An 18,395-nucleotide genomic window follows, 5' to 3' on the forward strand; every position below is an offset into this window, starting at 1 on the left:
TCTCTATCCTTCCCAGATCATGACACCCTCGACATTCCGTATAATAGATCCCCTCATGCTTTGCCCTTACCCTTCTTATCCTTCTTCTTCTTACCACCACCACTGCTGCTCTCTTCACCGCCACCTGCTTGTGCACCCATAAGAGCCGACATTGGGTCTCCACCACCCTGCATCTCCTTCATCATATCCTTAAACAGATTCTCAGAGACACCACCTCCCGTCATAGCAGCACTTAAATAAGGCACCAGCTCGCCCATCTTCCATCCGCGCGGCACAGCGGGCTTGGGATAGGGTTTCCCAGCCTCGGGCTGTAGCTGGCCTCCAATACGGACACGCAGACCGGGGCTGTCTTCAGTCGTAGGGTTCTCGCGCAGGTGCTCAGCAACAAGACGATACAAATGATGCTTGTTCTTGACAGGGTGGCCAGGCGTCTTCTTCAGTCCGACCTTGACACGACCAGGGTTCGCCCAATCCTTCGGATGCACCTTTTCGGGTTCAAAGAGTGTTGGTAGACGTAGTCTCGAGCAGGCGTTTGCGATCTCTCGCGCGAGGGGGTCCTTCACAGCGAGTTCAGCGCCCACACGACGGCCCTCTGCGCGGGATCGTGATGCATCGAAATAGACAGGGTAGAGGCATTGGAAATCGGCGTAGACAGATCGATCGGCTGAGGCAGGCATGGTACCGCCCGCAGGGGCGTCGGCGGGGACGATGGCGGGCATCTGACCAGGAGGAGCTGCAGCAGCGGGAACTGCTTTAGGAGCGGCCTCGGGAGATTCGACTCGGCGCATGATATCGGAGTCGGCGAAATCATCGATATCGGCCTCTGCAGGGTCAGAGTCGAAGTCGCTGTCCGACACCTCTTCTATTCTTGGGTGGGACATTTTTGCGGTTGGTGGATGAGGAGGAGGAGGAGGGGTAAAGTTGGAGGGACGTTTGGTAAGTGTCAATATCCTCGAGCGATCGAGAAAAGTACGAGCTCGATATAGACGAGGCTACTCGTAAGGAGAGTGTAATTGAGGCCCAAGGACTTGGGTCGGTAATGGTTGGGGTGAGGTTGAGAGGTATGGGGTACAAGTGGGACATGGAAGGTGGCACTTTGTCCATGAAGTTCACTAGGTAGGTTCACAAGGCCCGGTGTGGGATGAGCCTCAATGTGGGGTACAGGTAAAGCTGTTGCTCACCGAGTTCACCGAGAGTAGTTCCTATTGGTACGAAAATGAAGGGTCAGAAAGACAGGGGCAAAAAGGGTAAGCTTGGTTATTAACTACGTATAAGGATACCATAGAGTAAAAACTATCTGGCAGTCTAGGAAAAGAGAGAAAATTCTAGACTTGATCATAATTGACAACTGAGGTGACATTGAGGTAGCTCTAGGCAGCTCAGGCTAAGAATAACGCTGGGCAATTGTTAGCATGAGAAGTAGAAAGGCTGGAGACCTGCAATTAGAGAGCCATGAACATCAAGACTAGTGTATGAACCAGAGATAAGAAGCATTCAGAACGGTATACATTAGACCCCCCGTTCAGTTTATGAGCGATGCACCAGGATGAGGGCCCGGGCACATTCACCAAGGATGAAGAAATACACATCAGCAACTTGAAAAGTACGAATGATAAAGTCAATCAATTTATCGAAGCTCAGTTATCCCATTGCGTAGCAAAGCCTGTCATAGGCATAGTAGAACCTCCTAGCCCTTCGTATAATGAACATTAAAATTTGTGTGATCGAGAATCGAAGTGACTATAGTGTACACCAGATCAAGTCCGAAACTGTGCCAGCCGAGTGCTGTGCAACCTGTCGCAAACGCTACACATGATGCAGCTAGTTTTCGTGTATCTTACTGTTGGTAAACTTGGTATTTGGGGGATGACCGTCGACCTTAAATCTGCAATGCGACCGAGTGCATACACCATTAGTCACATTAGGGCACTGCAGTTGTGAAGTTAGCGAGTAGTAACAAAGGCTTTGGAATTTGAAAGAACTCACGTTGTGTCCATATATGCAGTCGTCGACATCGCAATCTTGCCCGTTAATACAGGGGTTCTGTCTAGCAAGCATTGCGAGTGCCTTTAACTGCTCTTTTGACGGCTTGAACGTGTGGTTGAAAGTACAAGCACCTATTCTGGTACAGGGCCCACGGAGAAAGTGATTGTTGCAAAGTTTGTCGGAGTCCTCACGCCGCTTGATATCTTCCATGGCTGGAAGACCAACTGTGATGGGAGGATCGCGGCCCCGAGGTCCAGGGCTCCAAGCTGGCTGAGGAGGTGCCTTAGTCGCGAGCTTGGTCTTGTCCTGTTTGGGAGGTAGGGGCATCGTCAGTTTGGGGGGAGGAGTGGCGTTTTTCGTGATCTTGGCCCAGGAAGTTTGGGGAGGCGACATGGATGAAGTGCTCGTGGCAGGCGTCAATACTGCTTGTGTTGTTGCAGCGCGAGGTACTGGTGAACCCTGGGGTTTAGTCGCCTCGGTACGCTGGACACTCGGTTTCTCTATCAAAGTCTTATCCACAAGTTTGGTCGTGCGAAAGACATCGCCGTCAAGCGCGTAAACAGTGTTGCCGCAGGCCTCGATTTCGCGCACTATCGGTTCTCCTAGAATCACGGAGACGCACATTCTGGCATCACCAGCCTCGTTGAGTCTGCGCAGAAAAGGAGCATATTGGGCACCATGGCCGATGCCTAGCATGACGTGTCTACAGTTATAGCATCCCAAATGCCACATTGCCGTTTCTATGCACGTCAGTCAAATGTGTCTCTGGCCATTTCACCGGCCGTTCGACGCACCTTGAATCTTGCGAACCAGGGTTCCTTTACTCAAGCCAATATCAATAAAGTTGAAAGAAGACTTGACCTCTGTAAACCCGATGGCAAATTCATGAAAAAGACTTGGGTCATCAATGCTGCCATCATTCACCAGGGCCCGGCCCATCTCAGCAATGTTGACCAGAACGTCGCAGAAAATTTCGAACGAAGATGGCAGGCTAGGACAAAGCTTCGCTACCGCAAGAAGCAGAGCTTGCGCCGCCTGCTTACCACCTTCGCGGCCCTGCTTGATAAAGCGATTGTCGAACTGCATCGCCATTAGCGAGGATTTCTTTCACGACGGACAACCTTTCGAGAAGGGGAGCTGGATGAGATTAGACGACAAGACGAGATCGAACGTACAATAAGACCATTGCCGTCCATGATTATAAAGACATAGTTATTAGCACTCTGAACGTATTAGCTTCTGCGTTCTGTGCGCACAGCGACATGTATGTACCCTAATGTTTCTGAGATCCGCAGTGAGCGTTTCGCATTGCAATCGAGTGCCTTCATAGAGTTTGCGGAGCTGGCTCATATGATTCAAACCCAAGTTAGCGTCGGCAAGCTTTTCCTGGAGGACATGGTTTGTTTCTTGCAGCGCATGCAATCTTTCTACAAGGTCCTGTTATGAGAGTCAGAAATGATCGTACAATACGAGGCTACAGAGAGGATACTGTAGAAAGTACCGGGGGCGGAATTCAGACCTTGTAATATCTCTGCTCGGGCATTTCTCGAGCCTGGAGAGCATTAAACCGACTGACCAAGTCATTCATTTGAGTATTAGATGCCATTTTGGAGGTCTCTTGTAGCGCGAAGACAGGAGTTGGTGAAAGGCGCGTGTCAGACTTGTCGATAATGAAGGAGTTGGATAATAAATGGGAGAAGAAAGAAAAAAGATCAGCTGTTGGCCCTGTAATTGCACGCACCCAGCCAACAACATGCACACCCTAATAAGTAAGGCAAGGCAAGGTAGTAGATACCTCAGGTAGGTACCCTTTCTCCGTCGGCGCAAGGGGATTAGATTTGTATGGGGGTGGGAGAAAGGAAAGTGCAGTGCAGTGCAGCGCAGTGCGAGTATAAAAGTAAGGTAAGGTAAGGTAAGGTAAGGTAAGGTAAGGTAAGGTAAGGTAAGGTAAGTTAAGGCAGGGAAAGGCAACGGGAGGTTGCGGTAGGTAGGGAAGGTAGGCAGGTACCTAGTGTGCACGTTTGGGGGAGATGAGACAAGGAAAGAAGAGTCAGTGAGTTCAGTTGCCGAGAAAAGCAAGCAAGCAATCAAACCGAGCTGAGCTCTTCATTCGGCACCGTTATTGGTAACTGGAAGCTGCCTTAGGTACTTTGATCAGGTCCAATCGGAGATGGGAGATTGTTAAAGAAAAGAAGATGATGTCGATGTTGATCTCATATCAACTGAATGCGATCGAGTTAGATTTGGTGCACGACTTTTCGCAAAAACTTTTTTTTTAACGTCGCGTTCCTTACGACCTTGCCTCAATAAAAGCCGAAGTTGGGTTGGCTAAAATGTGGTGACATAAAAGTTAAGCACAGCCTTATTTATAACCGGGACTTAAATATCTTGAAAAAGGACGTATCATGGAAACGGAATTAAGTCTTATGATAAAAGTAAATTTGTGGATTTCTAAAATGCACGAATCTGAAAACTACAAATAACTACCTAGGTACCTACTAACGTAAGGAGATGCCTCGAGGAACTGGATTCAATAATCTGCAATATCTCAGAGGTACTAAATTTGACGCTTTATTATAGCACACTTGGCTCCTTCCCGTCCGCGATCACAGTTAAGTACACCTGAGACAGGGATCATCAGCCCACGGCCTTGCCCATGCAAGCTGCAGGTGCAAACCCACAGTGGAGACGCGCGCCAAAGGTGAAAGATCGAACCCCGGGCCAATCTCATTGGCTTAAACGTCACGCCTCAGCACCTATTGATAGAAGGACGACACAAACCAAAGGACTACAAAGGTACTTCCATCTCTCTTCCATCTCTCCAGGCGTCAATATATGATTGGGTGCCAACCAAATGTTGGGCTCAGGAGACCAATACTAATTCAAAATCCTGGTTTCTCGCTTCTCTCTCCTGAAATCTGTTTATATTTTGGCATGCTAATTAACTATATGCAAGTGTGCGGCTTTTTATGTCGATTCGCCTTACATAGTCAAACTCCACTCTAGTTGCCGTTTGATCTGGAAAACGCCTTGTCATCTCATTGATTCATCTACGGTTAGCGCTGAGACAAAACACGGGATCTCAAAGACGTATATACACTTTGCTCAACATGTATATTCTATGGTTATCTAATCTTTCCCTGAACCACAAATATTTATAGGCTATCCAGATCTCATGTTCACACAGAATATGTATAATCTTCCATTACCCAAGGACCTGCGCATAACGCCTCCACTTTAACCCCGTGGGTGTCATTCACATACGGCGACTGATAAATACATCCAGCCGCATGTAGGTAAATCAAGCACGCACAAGACTTCACTATTCGCCACCACCATAACAGACAAATAATGACAGCGTTGGTTTTCGGGTTACAGTAGGTGACACAACAGACCAACATCGGCTCTTGAGGCCCCCAACAGCAGTTCCCGTCTATCTGACACCCTATCCACGGGGCTCAAGCCCTCAGCCTGATCATGCAGACGCCCGTGCAAGCGACATGCTCCGCGTGTCAAAGATATTACCTGTCCAATCAAGAGCCGCCCCTATTGCCATACGCGTGCAACTGCATTGACTAGAACGCCTTGCCACTATGGACTGCCAGACCTGGCGAGCCATGAGGCATACTGTCTCATTCAAGCATTTGCCCGTTTAATTCTGTATCACAATGGCTGTAGCTTTAGACTTCAAGCGACCATACGTATAAATGGAGATCATAGTCTACCTTGGCTAGGGGAGGAAAGAAAACACAGGCCCTTGACCCTAAGCAATAAAAATATTTAGGTAAATCTAGCCTAAGCTTAGGGGGCTCTTTGCTAATTTTATCTTAGCACCTTCTCCTAAGTCATATGTTATCTTGCTCCCCGAGGGCAGCTTACTGGGGCAGTAGATCAGGCCCTGGCAATTTCTGAGTTGTCAAGTATTTTAGTCTGATTCATCCTGTTTCGAATAGTTCTTCCTCAAGTGCTGGAAAATGTGAAAGCTGAAATCAGGTTGTGCGCCAACCCTAACCGATAAGAGAGAAACACCGCCGGCTATTGTGAAATCAAGGAGAGCATAACGCTCACTGTTTGCACAGTGAGCCTACCACAAGATTCGACAACCTGGCATTTCCCAAGATCCTAGATGATGTCGGGAATGCTCCCATCCGTCGCAGCAGGGAACTGGTTCAGCGTTTGCCAAACAGTATCATCTCCCCACCCACCTCCAAATTGCCACATGGAATAATTGCCAATATCTCCTTGGCCACCTTCCATGGGTAGAGGAAGCACAGTCATGCCGGGGCCCGCCGTCAGGTCATTGTAAACAAGATCTCCCGTCGGAAAGAAAGGGGCCATCGCATTCAGGTTGTTGTCCACCGAGGGAATTATCCATGTCGAGTCCAGCTCCGGAAACTCACTGCTGCCTAAAGATGAGCTACCTGGTGTCGAATCTGTGTTTGCTTTGATCGACCCCTCTGAAGAACTGGGAGCTAGAGATGGCAATGAACCAGCATGGGCTTTGTTCATTGCTCTCTTGAATCGAGCAACAATAGCTCTTAGCACGCCCTGAGCCGACTTGGCCAGTGGGTTGCGCTCTTGAATGGCCGAAAACCGTTCGATCGTCCATTGAAAGTGCTCTATTGTCTTGTCGGTGTACTCCGTATGCTCACGCGGGAACAAGATATACACGGATGCCAGGAGTACAATCGCATCGAAACTAGCGAAAAACAACATGAAGTTCCTCCACGAGTCTGGGGGTAAACCTTCGAATGTCATTTTCTGAATCTCGAGTGTTTTCAGGCTCGCATGAATAGCCTCTACTCGACTCTCGGGGCGATTGAAGATGAAGGGCCTGTGAAGAGCCATCTTACTGAACTCATGAAGACTCGCAAAGTAGAATCGATTTGCTGGGTACCAGTGTGCCTCTGGTAAGTGGTCCCAGCGTGTATCGGGGTTCTCCATTCGAAAGGAAGCTGGTATCTTCTTATCGAGATTTAAAATACATTGGTGAATCTCGTCAATCTTGGCAGGGTCCATGGGGTATGAACCACTGACTTCAAGGTTTTGAACTGCCCGCAAAGGCCCACAAAGTTCGTAGTTCCACAAGAGCCGAGTAATCGGTGTAGGATGATCATCTTCACTTCGAGGAACCACTGGCATCTTGGTGCGATCTTGAGGTATAGGCGCGTCGACTGGAGGTGTAGGGAGAGTCTGATTCCAGTCGACGGTTCCTGGACGTCCAAGAATCATCGCGCAGTTGAGGTCCCAGATGGAGAGTAGGATGTAGGTCCTTCTCCTCCGTTGAATCAGCCATTGATTCTCTAAAATACTCTCGACGCTTGCGTCCTTTGGTCTGGGATCCAAGCTGTCACGATGCATCCCCAGGTCCTGAGCATCGCGAATCGCAATTGCGATGGTGTGCCACTACCTAACATCAGTAGACGCTTCTCTGGGTATCATCTTCCAACAGGAACTCACTGCGTCTGTAACCTTTGCCGTAAACTTGTGGAATGACGCCCTGAGAAACTGTGCTTGCACTGTCAACAGAGACAAGTTCTTCTTCCCCAAAAGGTCAAGTACTGCTTGCCCTGACTCGCTATACTCGACAGCTAAATCTTCGAATCGCATACCCCCAGCAAATTTGAGCGAGTCAAATGTGGAATCTGGCTTCTCGGGTAATAGGAGAAGGGCCGTTGCTATGATTTGAAATACGACTGCTGGAAAGGCTCGCAGTTCAGGGTTCAAGCCGCGAGGGCCGACATCTGAGAATACTGAGAACGGCAACGAATTCCACTCGTCGAGCTGCGCATAAAAGATGTCAGGGTCGATTGGATAGTACTGCCAGTTGAAGCCGCGCATGTACATCTCGACGAGTTTTTCGATGTAATTCCGGGCAGGTAATTGTCGAATTAGAGCCTTGTACTTTTCCCTCAAGGCAAGCTCTTTGCCGGGAGAGCCTCCAGAGGAATCATGAGATGTTAGATCCGGGGGCCGATCTTTAACGTCTGTGAGTGTCTCAATGCGTTTGAGTATACCCATGGTAGACGCGCCATTATGAGCGTATCCCCAGTCAGCTACCTTAGATGATAGGGGCTCGTCTAGCCTTTCATTCGCTGAGTCGACAGACTGTGGTGGTGATGGCTCGGCTTGTTTAGCGAATGTATTCGAATAGGTCAGCGATGCTTTTGTTGCCTGCTTGCTCTGTTTGGCTGTTGGAGCTCCTGTTTCATAAACACAAGCTGACTCTTTATTTCGAGACCTGCAATTGCCGCATGGTTGTTCGCGGTCGCACTAGAGATGTTTTTAGTCAAGTATCTCTTTTATGGGATAAATAAATATATCGTGGTCTGATAGTTACGGACCCTTTGCTTTCTTCGATGGCATTCAGTGCACGATATGACAATTCGTCTTCTCTTCCTCAGACGCGGACCATCAGCATCCTCAGTTGCTGCTGACATGTCGGCTTCTTCGGAAATGGATATGAATGACTGATCACTTGGGAATACTAGGAGCAGATATGTAACGTTATGGTAAAGTACCTAGTATGAGATCCAGATACTAGGAGACTAGAGGTCAAATTTAAGGTGGAGTATGAGAAGGTATATGTTGATCTCGGCGGATGAGGATCAGCTTTCAAAGTCCTCTAACTCCGGAATGAAAATGGCGTCGCTTTGATAGTGGGGCATCCATTACAAGAATGGAATTCAGCCCTGCCCGTGCATCTTTGAATGGACCCACGTCGTTATTGATGAGGGAAGAAATGGATATGTGCAGTTGGGGTGAATTGCTATAGCCGTGGACATGAGAGGTGCATTGAAAGCACACGCAAGGGACCAAATTATTCCGTCATTATGATTCATATTTCCTATCCTTTCCGACAATCATTCTCGTAAGGTTATGTTGAACCTGGTATCATTGATGCAGTTAGAGAGGAACAGGGCTTATGCAGTTGGACGAGGCCTACAGAGTAGTGCTTAGATGATATTCCCAATCAGGGAACCAAGTCTCATTTCTCTTGTAAGTGAGTTACTCCATGGATACTCCATGTAGTCATGATATTCACGTCAGACCCGCTAGATGTCTCGATAACTCCAGTGCAGCCTGTCTACCGCGCGGAAAACCTCAAGGCCGTCCCGGCTTCCAGTCGTTTTCGCTTCTTAACGAACTCGCTCCGTGTAAGCCTTCCATGCCGCGGACCGATATCGCTCAGCTTCCTCCTCGGGATCGCTTGCCTTGATGATACCGCGTCCAACAATAGCAATGTCCGCACCAGCAATACCAATAATCTTCTGTGGCGTGTTGTACTGTTGACCCTTGCCATCTCCCTTGATGGCTTCATTCTCATCCGCGCCCTCAGGGGGCAATTGGCAGCCAGGGGTCATGTGGATGAAGTCATCCTCGGGTTCTGTGTTGAGGCACTCCTGTGAGACAAAGCCCATAACGAAGTTCTTGTGTTCCCGTGCGGCCTCTACACATGCTTGCGTATATTCCTTGTTCATGAAGTTGCCCTGACTCGACATTTGTGCGAGGATAAGCAGGCCCCTCTCAATCGGTGCTTCATCGATGCCGGGGAATACTGTCTCATCACCCTCAGGAATTGTCTTGACGAGGCGTGGTGAATCTGCCGACTCGTACTGTTGGGTGACGGTGGTGGTCGAAACAATGCTACCTTTTCGGCCGCTCTCAGCGCGAGCAGGTTCCGGCGTGTCGTTTTGGTTCTCGTTGTCTGAACGCTCGCTATCCTCGTCCAGTTGACTGGCGGTGGGAGTTCCAATACTGATAGATGTCTTGACCTCGTAATGGTATCGCTCGAGCCATCGGTTGGCAGCGTGGGCCAGAGATGCAACCGAGGCCTTGCCTGGAACCATATTTACGTTGGTAATATGTGCCCACTCGATGATGCGCGCAGCACCGCTAGTATACTGCAGCTCGACCGTATTACCAATGTCACCAAACTTGCGATCCTCAAAGATGAGGAAGCCATGCTTGCGTGCTAGTGAGGCGAGCCTGGCACCAGTACCTGTCCTAGGGTCAAAGTCCCAGCCGGCAACCATGTCATAATGCGTCTTGAGAACGACGATGGAAGGACCAATCTTGTCGGCGAAGTAGAGCAGTTCGCGAGCGGTTGCGACATCGGCGCTGAGGCAAAGATTCGAAGCCTTGAGGTCCATGAGCTTGTAGAGATGTCGACTGAGAGGATGGGTAGCTGTCTCAGCTCGACTGGCGAAAGTCGCCTTGAGGGTAGGATGCGTCGACATGATACGGTAAAGCTTGTTCGAAGATCAATTTAATATTGAACAAAAGTATCGGAAAAGACGGTGACCCGAACTTGGGAGCGAGTTCAAGTACACTAACTAAATCGTATGTGGATCTAAGTCGCAAATTTTGGGCGAGCCTCGAGACTAGGCCAATTCACAAAGATGTTGACAATGCTCTAGTCTACCTGGCGCAGGTGGCGGTTTGGCTTGATGGAGGGGAAGCTGGGGAGAAATTGAAAAAAACGGACACCAGAGCCACAGATAGGAACGAGGGGTGAAGATCTTATTAGCTTCGGCCGAATGGGTCTCGACTGAAAGTGTCGTCCGATGTGAGGCGTAAATGGGAGGAATGTCGATCGGGAGTGGAAGGAGAATTATGAGGAGAGGAGAGGAAAGAGAGCGAGTAAAGAGAAAGGAGGAGGAGTTGGAGGAGGAGGAGGTTTGAAGTAAAAGACCTTTCGCAGAATGGCACGGGATGGGATGTAGTTAGTTAAGAAGAGACTGTAGGTGAGAGGTGAGAGGTGAAAGGTAAAAAGTGAAAAGTGACGATCCACAGCTCGACTTAAACAAAAGTGACCTACCTACTAGGTATGGACCCATGGAACCAACTAAAAGGCACTGAAGGTGAGGCGAGAGGGTCACTACCACCCAGGTGCTAGTTAGTGCTAGGGTATCTTAGCTTATTAGCTCCAACATGAAGCGAAAGGGCGCTTGAACCTCGAGATTCATAGCAAGCTAGCATCTTTAAGGCCCGAGGCTCAAACGCAGCCAAAGAGTAAGTACTATACATCGGTAGGCATTCGGAGGTTCAAGGTACTGTACAGGCGTGGCGTGCGTCAAACAGGGGTCAACAAGAGTGTCTCTTTTTTACTGTAACAGGCGGCGAATGCAACATGTAGTTACGTACGGACTACTAAGGTAGAGGCACTACTGTAGGTATGGATGTATGTACCTACCGAGACAGGAACAGGGGCAAGGATGTTTGACAGCAAGTCAAAGAAAATGGCTAGAATGGCTAGAATGGCACTGATATGGACGATCCAAAGCTTGAAACTCAAACTTATCCTAGCACTTCTCTTTTAGCCGGAGCGGACAAGGCCAAGGACAGCCACCCATCCATCCATCCCGTCTCTGTGGTGGAAAAGACTGACTCTGTAAGGAAGAATCAGCCAATTGAAGTGGCAGACAAATAAATCCTTCTTTGGGGATTTAGTCGGAAGTAATCCGATATGTATAACTACATGTCTACACCTTGTCTACGGAGTACAATTCGCCATTGCCCAGTGAAACAATCCTCAACTGAGAAAACACACTCTCCTCTCATCCTAGCCATATCACCACCACCGATGGACACAAATTCTTCCCAACCCTAGGACCCATGCCCCCATACTGAGATCCATACCGTCAGTGACGTGTATCGTGGGGGGCACTAAGACGAGCAAGTCGAGAAGCCAATTCAAGACAAGCTTGGTGGATGAACAAAGACACGAAACCTCAAAAATCATCTGATTTTAGAGGAATTAGACAAGCATACACCTGCTGTCGAGACCAGGTCCAACGTTGGCTATCCGGATAAGGTTTGGCCTGGACTGCACTTTGCGGATCAGGGATCAGACAGAAACTAGAGAATAGGGCGAGATGATCACAGCCAATCCTGGCTTAATGATCTGTTCAAGACAGCCCCAAGAGGCGGGAGGCTTTGCCATGGCGGATTGATGCTTTTCATCATGGGAGTGGTTATCGAATGGTTCATGGTTTTAATGATACTGACCTGACTGTCTATATCGACACAGACCATCATCAAGCTCAACAGAGAGATCATCTCGCAGGTATGAGGCGGTTAGGATACCAACATCACTCCGAGTTTCCAAAACCTCCAAGTGATCTAGCTGGGTTACACGACATCTAAACTATTGCCGCAAACACCCGTTTCAGCGGTCCTTCAAGCCGGAGCCAGCGAGGGATTAAGGGTGACATGACAACTAAACTAACTCACGGAGTACAACGTCGAGATCCACAGAACCCCAGGTACATGACTTTGCATCAACCTGACCGTCTCCAGATGCGCGTTGCCTGCCTGTCTGGTACATGTTGTTAGTAACTCATGGAACTAAGACGGCTTATCGAAACGACGAGACGGGAAAACGGGACGATACCGAGAGCCCATATCCTTGGGCGTGGTACCTGACGCTGGCGTACCTCAACTGAGTAAGGTACCTGGATTGGATTGGATCCGACTGGCACAAACACAAACCCTGACAATAGCTTGCCGGTGGATAAGATTGCGGTACGCACCGAGACTCGCTGCTAAAGTATCTGTCACTTGTGATGAGACGCAACGACGGAACGGAGCAACCGGCAGTGAGATGAGCTAGCTGCAGTAGCGGCTTCACTTGACATGGGTTTTGGTTTTTGGTTTTCACTGCTGCAAGGCACCGCCGTTTTACCACCAACGACTATTCAACTCTCTATAGTAAGGTAGCTAAAGGATGGAGGCTTATTCCAAGCTAAGAGCTCCGTCTAGGTTAACCTCTACCCTTCTCACCTTGGCAGCCCAGCTAGCTAGCTAGCCACGACAAATTGCCTCCCCCAGACTATCAAAGCCTCAAGCTCGGGCTCTTCATCATGACCATCCCAAGATCGTCACCGGGGTCAGGATCCGCCGTCCCCAGACTTGCCTTTCTTAGCCTCCGGCCCGCGAGTGACAACCAAAACTCCAGGGGACAATCGTGCCTATCTACATACACTTGAACCCTGGCAAACTTAGCCTTACAGCATACTTCAACGCAGGCACTCAACAAGCTCCTCAAACAGAACGAGGTCCCATCTGCGTGTCGCACTACTGTATGGTACTGTCTGGTGTCTCGGCTATGCCGTAAGTCCCTCCACTCTCCGGAACGCCCGAATATCTATCAGAGTCGGGAAAACCTAATGCAACAGACGGAGCAATGTTCCGGAAATTGCTCTTCGACATAATTACCGCTTTCTGCTAAGCTATGCCTTTCGCTAGGTTCCTTGAGTCTATTTAGAATTTTCAGACCTCTGCCGTGTATGCAGCTCGTAAAACCACCAACCGAGTGATATTCGTTGTTTCTCATACCAGTGAGAAGCGACAATTGACAACTCGGGAATACTTCAGTCGCCGACTGCCACCTTAGGTAGTCAATGTGCAGTTGAAAGTCCCGCAAACTAATGACTTTAGTTGGCCGCCACAATCAGACTGATTCCATGGCCCAAGGAGTCGAGCAATTCAATACTGCTTGGCGCGCGACTACCACAGTTCTAGCCAAGCTACCAAGAAGTATATACAGACGGGACGGGAAGTGGGAGTCGTTCCGAAGCTAGACGCGTTGGGGCTTGAAGTTAGAGACCCTAGAAATGAGATATCATAAAAGTGTTTGCTTTGGAGTTTGGGAACGAGTTGATGGTTTGGACCGAGAGAGACGTCAATTCTTCATTGAGGTGTCATTGTGCATATTAATCGTGGCCAAGGTCAGGGTCCTAGGGATACTCGGCATCAGTCGCTCATATATCATGACTGCTCAGCCGCTTGACAGCAACAATAGTCCTAGTCGAACTCTCTTGAAGCGAGGCTGTCGATCCAGCTGAATCAGCAGTTTCACCGGTAGGGTTGCAGTCTTATTAAGTCTACGCCGTGTTTGAGTGTTTCCATAAAGCGCAGGGTCTTCGACTCGCGGGTTTAAGACCACGGTTTTACTCATCAACTGATAGTGCCATGTGTTGACTCGCATTCCTTGATAAAGTTGCGGGGTCTGTGCGACAATGTCTGCAACTTAATGAGTTCACTGCGCATATAGTTTGACCTCAATGGCAATTACTGAGGCTAAAGATGTCATGATAACTGGGCTCATGGTCATTAAGAACCAGCTGTCATTGTAAGGCATCGTAGCGAGCTAAAGGACGAACATTAAAGCGTGCATTTGTGTTGGAACTCGAAGGTTCTCTAGGCTCAATTTTATCAACCTATTCAAAGACAACCTCAACCGAGGCAATTCATATGGGCCGCGATCTAAATGCTTTCCCACTAATGCAATTAATTTATTTACCTATGCTGCTATATTGGAGCGATTACCACCCACTCTATCTGTTCTGGCATTATTACCAGTGCGACGTCTCGTCCGCATGTTACTCGCCGGATATACCTAACTCGACGTCTTGACGAGACAAGTCATAACGTGATATGGAAAAACATATGTTGTTTCTGCAAGCCGAGGCCGAGTTCACAATCAATGCGACCTGGATCTTGAGACTCTCATAAGCAAATCATACGTCTTAAATAGTGAGGTGATGAGTTGTGTTGTTCAATTGGCAAATATCCAAGAAATCGACCTTGAAAGTGGAGCAGGCGCCCTCTTTCTAAGCTGACAATTTGCCATGAGCGGATATCAATTTCAGGGGATCAATCCCGGTTGGTGCAAATTTGGAGCTCTCGGCCAGTGGAAAGCGGGCAAATCAACACACCGAGGCGCTGAATTTACACGCAGCCAAGCTCTAAACATGTCCGAGACTACCGAAAAACCACCCCCTGTTGTTCGCTTGGCGGGAGCATCTCATGGAAAGGGAGCCTCTAACCTAACCTAAGCTTACCTACCTTGCCTTCCGCCGTTCGTCATCACCCATTGGCTTCCTCCGCTCGACTCGAGTTTTTGGAGCTTCCTCCTAGATTCTATTTTCCTTCCTTCACATCCACTCCTTCTGACATCTTCAACGAGTCTCTTTTGTCAATCTCTCGCGAATCGCGACAAACTTACCTATAAATCCTATTTGGCCTCTTTCTTCGATAGCTTCAACAGCGCCAAGTAATCCCTGCCCCTTTCGCAGATTCTGTCCGTTATCTCGATCCCAACTCCGCCGCCGCTGCATGATAAGCCACACCACCTTGATAATCACGACAACTCGAAGCTTCACCTTTCACATACAATAATACAAGACCTCCTTAACGCCATGAGCCCAAAAACTCGACGACAGGCCGCAAAGGCCCAAAACCCTTCCTCTGATTCCGAGCCTGAAGTTAGATCCAACGGTAATGGGTCTGCCAACGGCGTCGCGGATGCTTCGGACGATGCCCCTCGCGAGAACATCTTCCTTTTCATCCCCAACATTATTGGTATGATAAGAAGAAATCATTTTCAAAGTCAAGTCTAGGCTTACTAACGATTGTCCAGGCTACGCGCGCATCGTCCTTGCTATCGCGTCACTCTACTACATGCCCCTCCATCCTCGTACTTGCTCGTTTCTCTACAGCGTCTCATGTCTCCTCGATGCCCTCGATGGCTACGCCGCACGTATCTACGAACAGTCCACTCGCTTCGGCGCTGTTCTTGATATGGTCACAGATCGCTGTACCACAGCCTGTCTTATTGTCTTTCTCTCCTCCGCCTTCCCTCGATGGGCTATTGTTTTCCAGGGCTTGATTGCTCTTGACCTTGCCAGCCATTACATGCATATGTATGCCACTCTTGTTGTCTCAGGCACCAACGCCAGCCACAAGAGCATTGATGAGAGCAAGAACTGGCTATTGCGCCTCTACTACACGAACAAGGTATGGATCTTTAAACACTGGTACCTGTGTTATATACTGATTGCGCCCAGAATGTCCTGTTCGCCCTTTGCGCCCTCAACGAGCTCTTCTTCATCGCTCTCTACCTCCTGTGCTTCTCATCTCCTCTCGTCTCGCCTTACCTCATCAAGCCCATCCAGACTGTCGGTGCCGAGCTCCAGGCTGGCGCTCAAGTCAACACTTCGATCCTCGCCCAAATCTTCCCCGACCCCTTCAGCCCCGCTGCTCTCGAGCTTGCACGTGCGAACAAGATGGATTCTACAGTACCTTGGATAATTGCCGGTGTTAGCTTTCCTTTTATGTTCCTCAAGCAGTTCATCAACTGCGTTCAGCTTTACAATGCCAGCTTGGGCCTTGCTGAGATCGATCTCAAGACTCGTCGAGAGCAGGGCCTCCCCCGCCCCAAGCCCAAGCAAGCTTAAATTTGATAAGCTTTCTTCTAATGGTGTCCTTGAAATTCGATAATAACTCGATGGGATAGGACGATCATTTTGTTAAAGTATATGAAAATTGGCAGATTTTGCCAGTTATCTTTTTTGTGACTGAGAAGGCAGCTCGTTTCAAGTTGTGTCTTCAGTCTGTTTCAACATGCTCTGTCTTGCCAGGGAGCAATCAAGTAGGGATATTGGAGGGGAATTCTGTGGGTGTCCCCTTACTGCATGACGCGGCGTATGAGGTGTGGTTTTTAAAGACTCTGACTCCGGAGGGGATGAGACTTACTGGGTAAAAGTATTGGAAGAAGCGGCGTCCTCGAAAAGCAGTTGGAGGGATATCATGGACTGCTGGAGGAGATAATCGTGGGGATCTTTTTGAAACTTTTTTCCCGTGGAATCTAGCGGGTGCGTTTAGACCTCGTTATACATTTTTCTTTTTATTCATGGTGGCCTCTTCCTTTTGCTTTACTCCTGGCCTATACTTTGTTAATAGTAGACGATGTCGATACACTCGCTGGAACTGAATAAGATTCATAACATAATTCTTGAGGAAAATGACAAATACATTAGTTCTTCAATTTCCTTAAAGCGTATAACAAGCCTGAGTGTACTGGTCAGGTAGTTCCGGAGGCCAAGGGGCACTTATACGAGAAATCACTAGGATTAACCAGGGGGGTAGCCATCAATCGTTTCAATTAACCTTATCTTGATGACTTTAGTCTAAGTTCATGCATGAGAGCCTAAACTCTGGAGGGAAAGGGCTGATAATGCATTCCTTTATCACTTTGCAATAATCAGCTCCTCTCATCTCAGTTCAAATTCCTTACCAACGTTGACTTTTGAAGCGTTTACATTTCTGCCACCAGCTTGGGAACTCCAGAACAGCCTTTGGGAACAGCACTTGATAGTATCAGAGGCTTCTATCGGAACAGAAAATTAAAGTTTCCTTTGTCGTAAAGGCTGGGGTCTGCTGCTGAATGCCTTCTAAGCTGTAGCTTGGTGTGTTTTTTCAGTTTCAGTCGTGGAAGTTGGACAGAGTGAGAGGTCTCTCGGTAGCCTCTGGCTAATTTCATTCCACTCTTCTGTGAACTCGAGGAGATATTCGTCTGTCTGCCGATGCTTGATAGCTGCCAGTGTTGGCACCGACTTGAGGGACAAGTAGTCATTCGGACTGCTCTAGGCTGACCAGTGTTGTCGTAGAATTTGAACCTTTGTTGGCCTGTCAAGAACTGTTTCTAGACCGGCTGCAAGTCTGAGTTTTTTGTTGTAAATGTGTCAAAGGTCAACCGACATGGTCGTAGTAGTCGAAAACAAGCAAGTGTTTTGACGGATTGAAATAGAAAGACAGCGCAGAGAGTCTAGTGCACATATTGGCTCAACCACAATCAACATTTGAGTATCTGTCGAAGTATGCATCAAAATTTGTGCATTCAAGTTGGATTGATAGGTACTTGAAAAGTAGAGAAAGTATCGTTAGTAGCTTTCTGGCAAGACTTGGCCCGCATGGATGATTGCAGTCATGCTTTGTGTAGTCCAAGTGCGCATTTGCGCAAAACATTGAAATACCCGCAATGTGTGTGTGTGTGTGTGTGTGTGTGTGTCAATTGCTGCAAACGGCAGTATGTTTAGCAGAGAAAGTATACTTGGAAGTATACAGCAGGTGATTATTTACAAAGGATACACTTGCATTTGCAATGCCATGCCAATCCTACTGGCATTGTCATACAAGGTTGAACCGATGAGGCTCATTTTGGCACGAGGCATCCATCCACGTGCAGGATGGTTCGTCCCGATGTTGAACACCAGGGATAACCCCGCAAGAGGGAAAATATATACAAGTATTTTGATTGGTCTGATCTGCATGGAGATTGCAGGTCGCTCAGGTACAACAAGCAAAGCTCTTGATACACCAACAAGAGCTTACCATGAGGATTATGTCACAACAAGCAGGGAGTAGAGTTGAGATGTTCCTAAGCATGAGGTAAGATAAAGAATGCCTCAGGACTTGACTGCCATTATAATATGCCTTATAATTTCCAATTGACTATCCTGTGCTAGATAAGACAAGAAGCTTTTGCAAGGGTCCAACCTGTCATTGATCCGTCAAGATCTACCTTGGGCAGGCTAGACTAGTAGATCCAGCAGCATGGAACG

General features: G+C 48.4%; 5 protein-coding genes across 5 annotated transcripts; 1 reads left to right on the top strand and 4 right to left on the bottom strand.

Annotated features, from left to right (window-relative positions):
- Positions 1–53: 53 nt before the first annotated feature.
- FSUBG_6407 (signal recognition particle subunit SRP19) lies at positions 54–881 on the bottom strand (the record flags this gene model as incomplete). The annotated part of the gene is made up of 1 exon (XM_036684602.1): positions 54–881. The coding sequence occupies one exon, from the start codon at positions 879–881 to the stop codon at positions 54–56; it is 828 nt and encodes a 275-aa protein (XP_036538122.1).
- A 756-nt stretch (positions 882–1,637) lies between these two features.
- On the bottom strand, positions 1,638–3,592 carry FSUBG_6408 (uncharacterized protein; the record flags this gene model as incomplete). Its single annotated transcript, XM_036684603.1, has 7 exons — positions 1,638–1,663; positions 1,842–1,929; positions 1,987–2,726; positions 2,781–3,066; positions 3,162–3,209; positions 3,259–3,423; positions 3,506–3,592. The coding sequence occupies 7 exons, from the start codon at positions 3,590–3,592 to the stop codon at positions 1,638–1,640; spliced, it is 1,440 nt and encodes a 479-aa protein (XP_036538123.1).
- A 2,516-nt stretch (positions 3,593–6,108) lies between these two features.
- On the bottom strand, positions 6,109–8,007 carry FSUBG_6409 (oleate activated transcription factor 3; the record flags this gene model as incomplete). The annotated part of the gene is made up of 2 exons (XM_036684604.1): positions 6,109–7,392; positions 7,447–8,007. 2 exons carry the CDS (start codon positions 8,005–8,007, stop codon positions 6,109–6,111), a joined length of 1,845 nt encoding a protein of 614 aa, XP_036538124.1.
- A 1,118-nt stretch (positions 8,008–9,125) lies between these two features.
- Positions 9,126–10,226, bottom strand: FSUBG_6410 (orotidine 5 phosphate decarboxylase; the record flags this gene model as incomplete). The annotated part of the gene is made up of 1 exon (XM_036684606.1): positions 9,126–10,226. One exon carries the CDS (start codon positions 10,224–10,226, stop codon positions 9,126–9,128), a length of 1,101 nt encoding a protein of 366 aa, XP_036538125.1.
- A 4,965-nt stretch (positions 10,227–15,191) lies between these two features.
- Positions 15,192–16,229, top strand: FSUBG_6411 (CDP-diacylglycerol-inositol 3-phosphatidyltransferase; the record flags this gene model as incomplete). The annotated part of the gene is made up of 3 exons (XM_036684607.1): positions 15,192–15,354; positions 15,413–15,789; positions 15,840–16,229. The coding sequence occupies 3 exons, from the start codon at positions 15,192–15,194 to the stop codon at positions 16,227–16,229; spliced, it is 930 nt and encodes a 309-aa protein (XP_036538126.1).
- Between the last annotated feature and the right edge of the window lie 2,166 nt (positions 16,230–18,395).

The sequence above is a fragment of the Fusarium subglutinans genome (genome assembly GCF_013396075.1).
Source record: "Fusarium subglutinans strain NRRL 66333 chromosome Unknown NRRL66333_c0000066, whole genome shotgun sequence".
Lineage (NCBI taxonomy): Eukaryota > Fungi > Ascomycota > Sordariomycetes > Hypocreales > Nectriaceae > Fusarium > Fusarium subglutinans.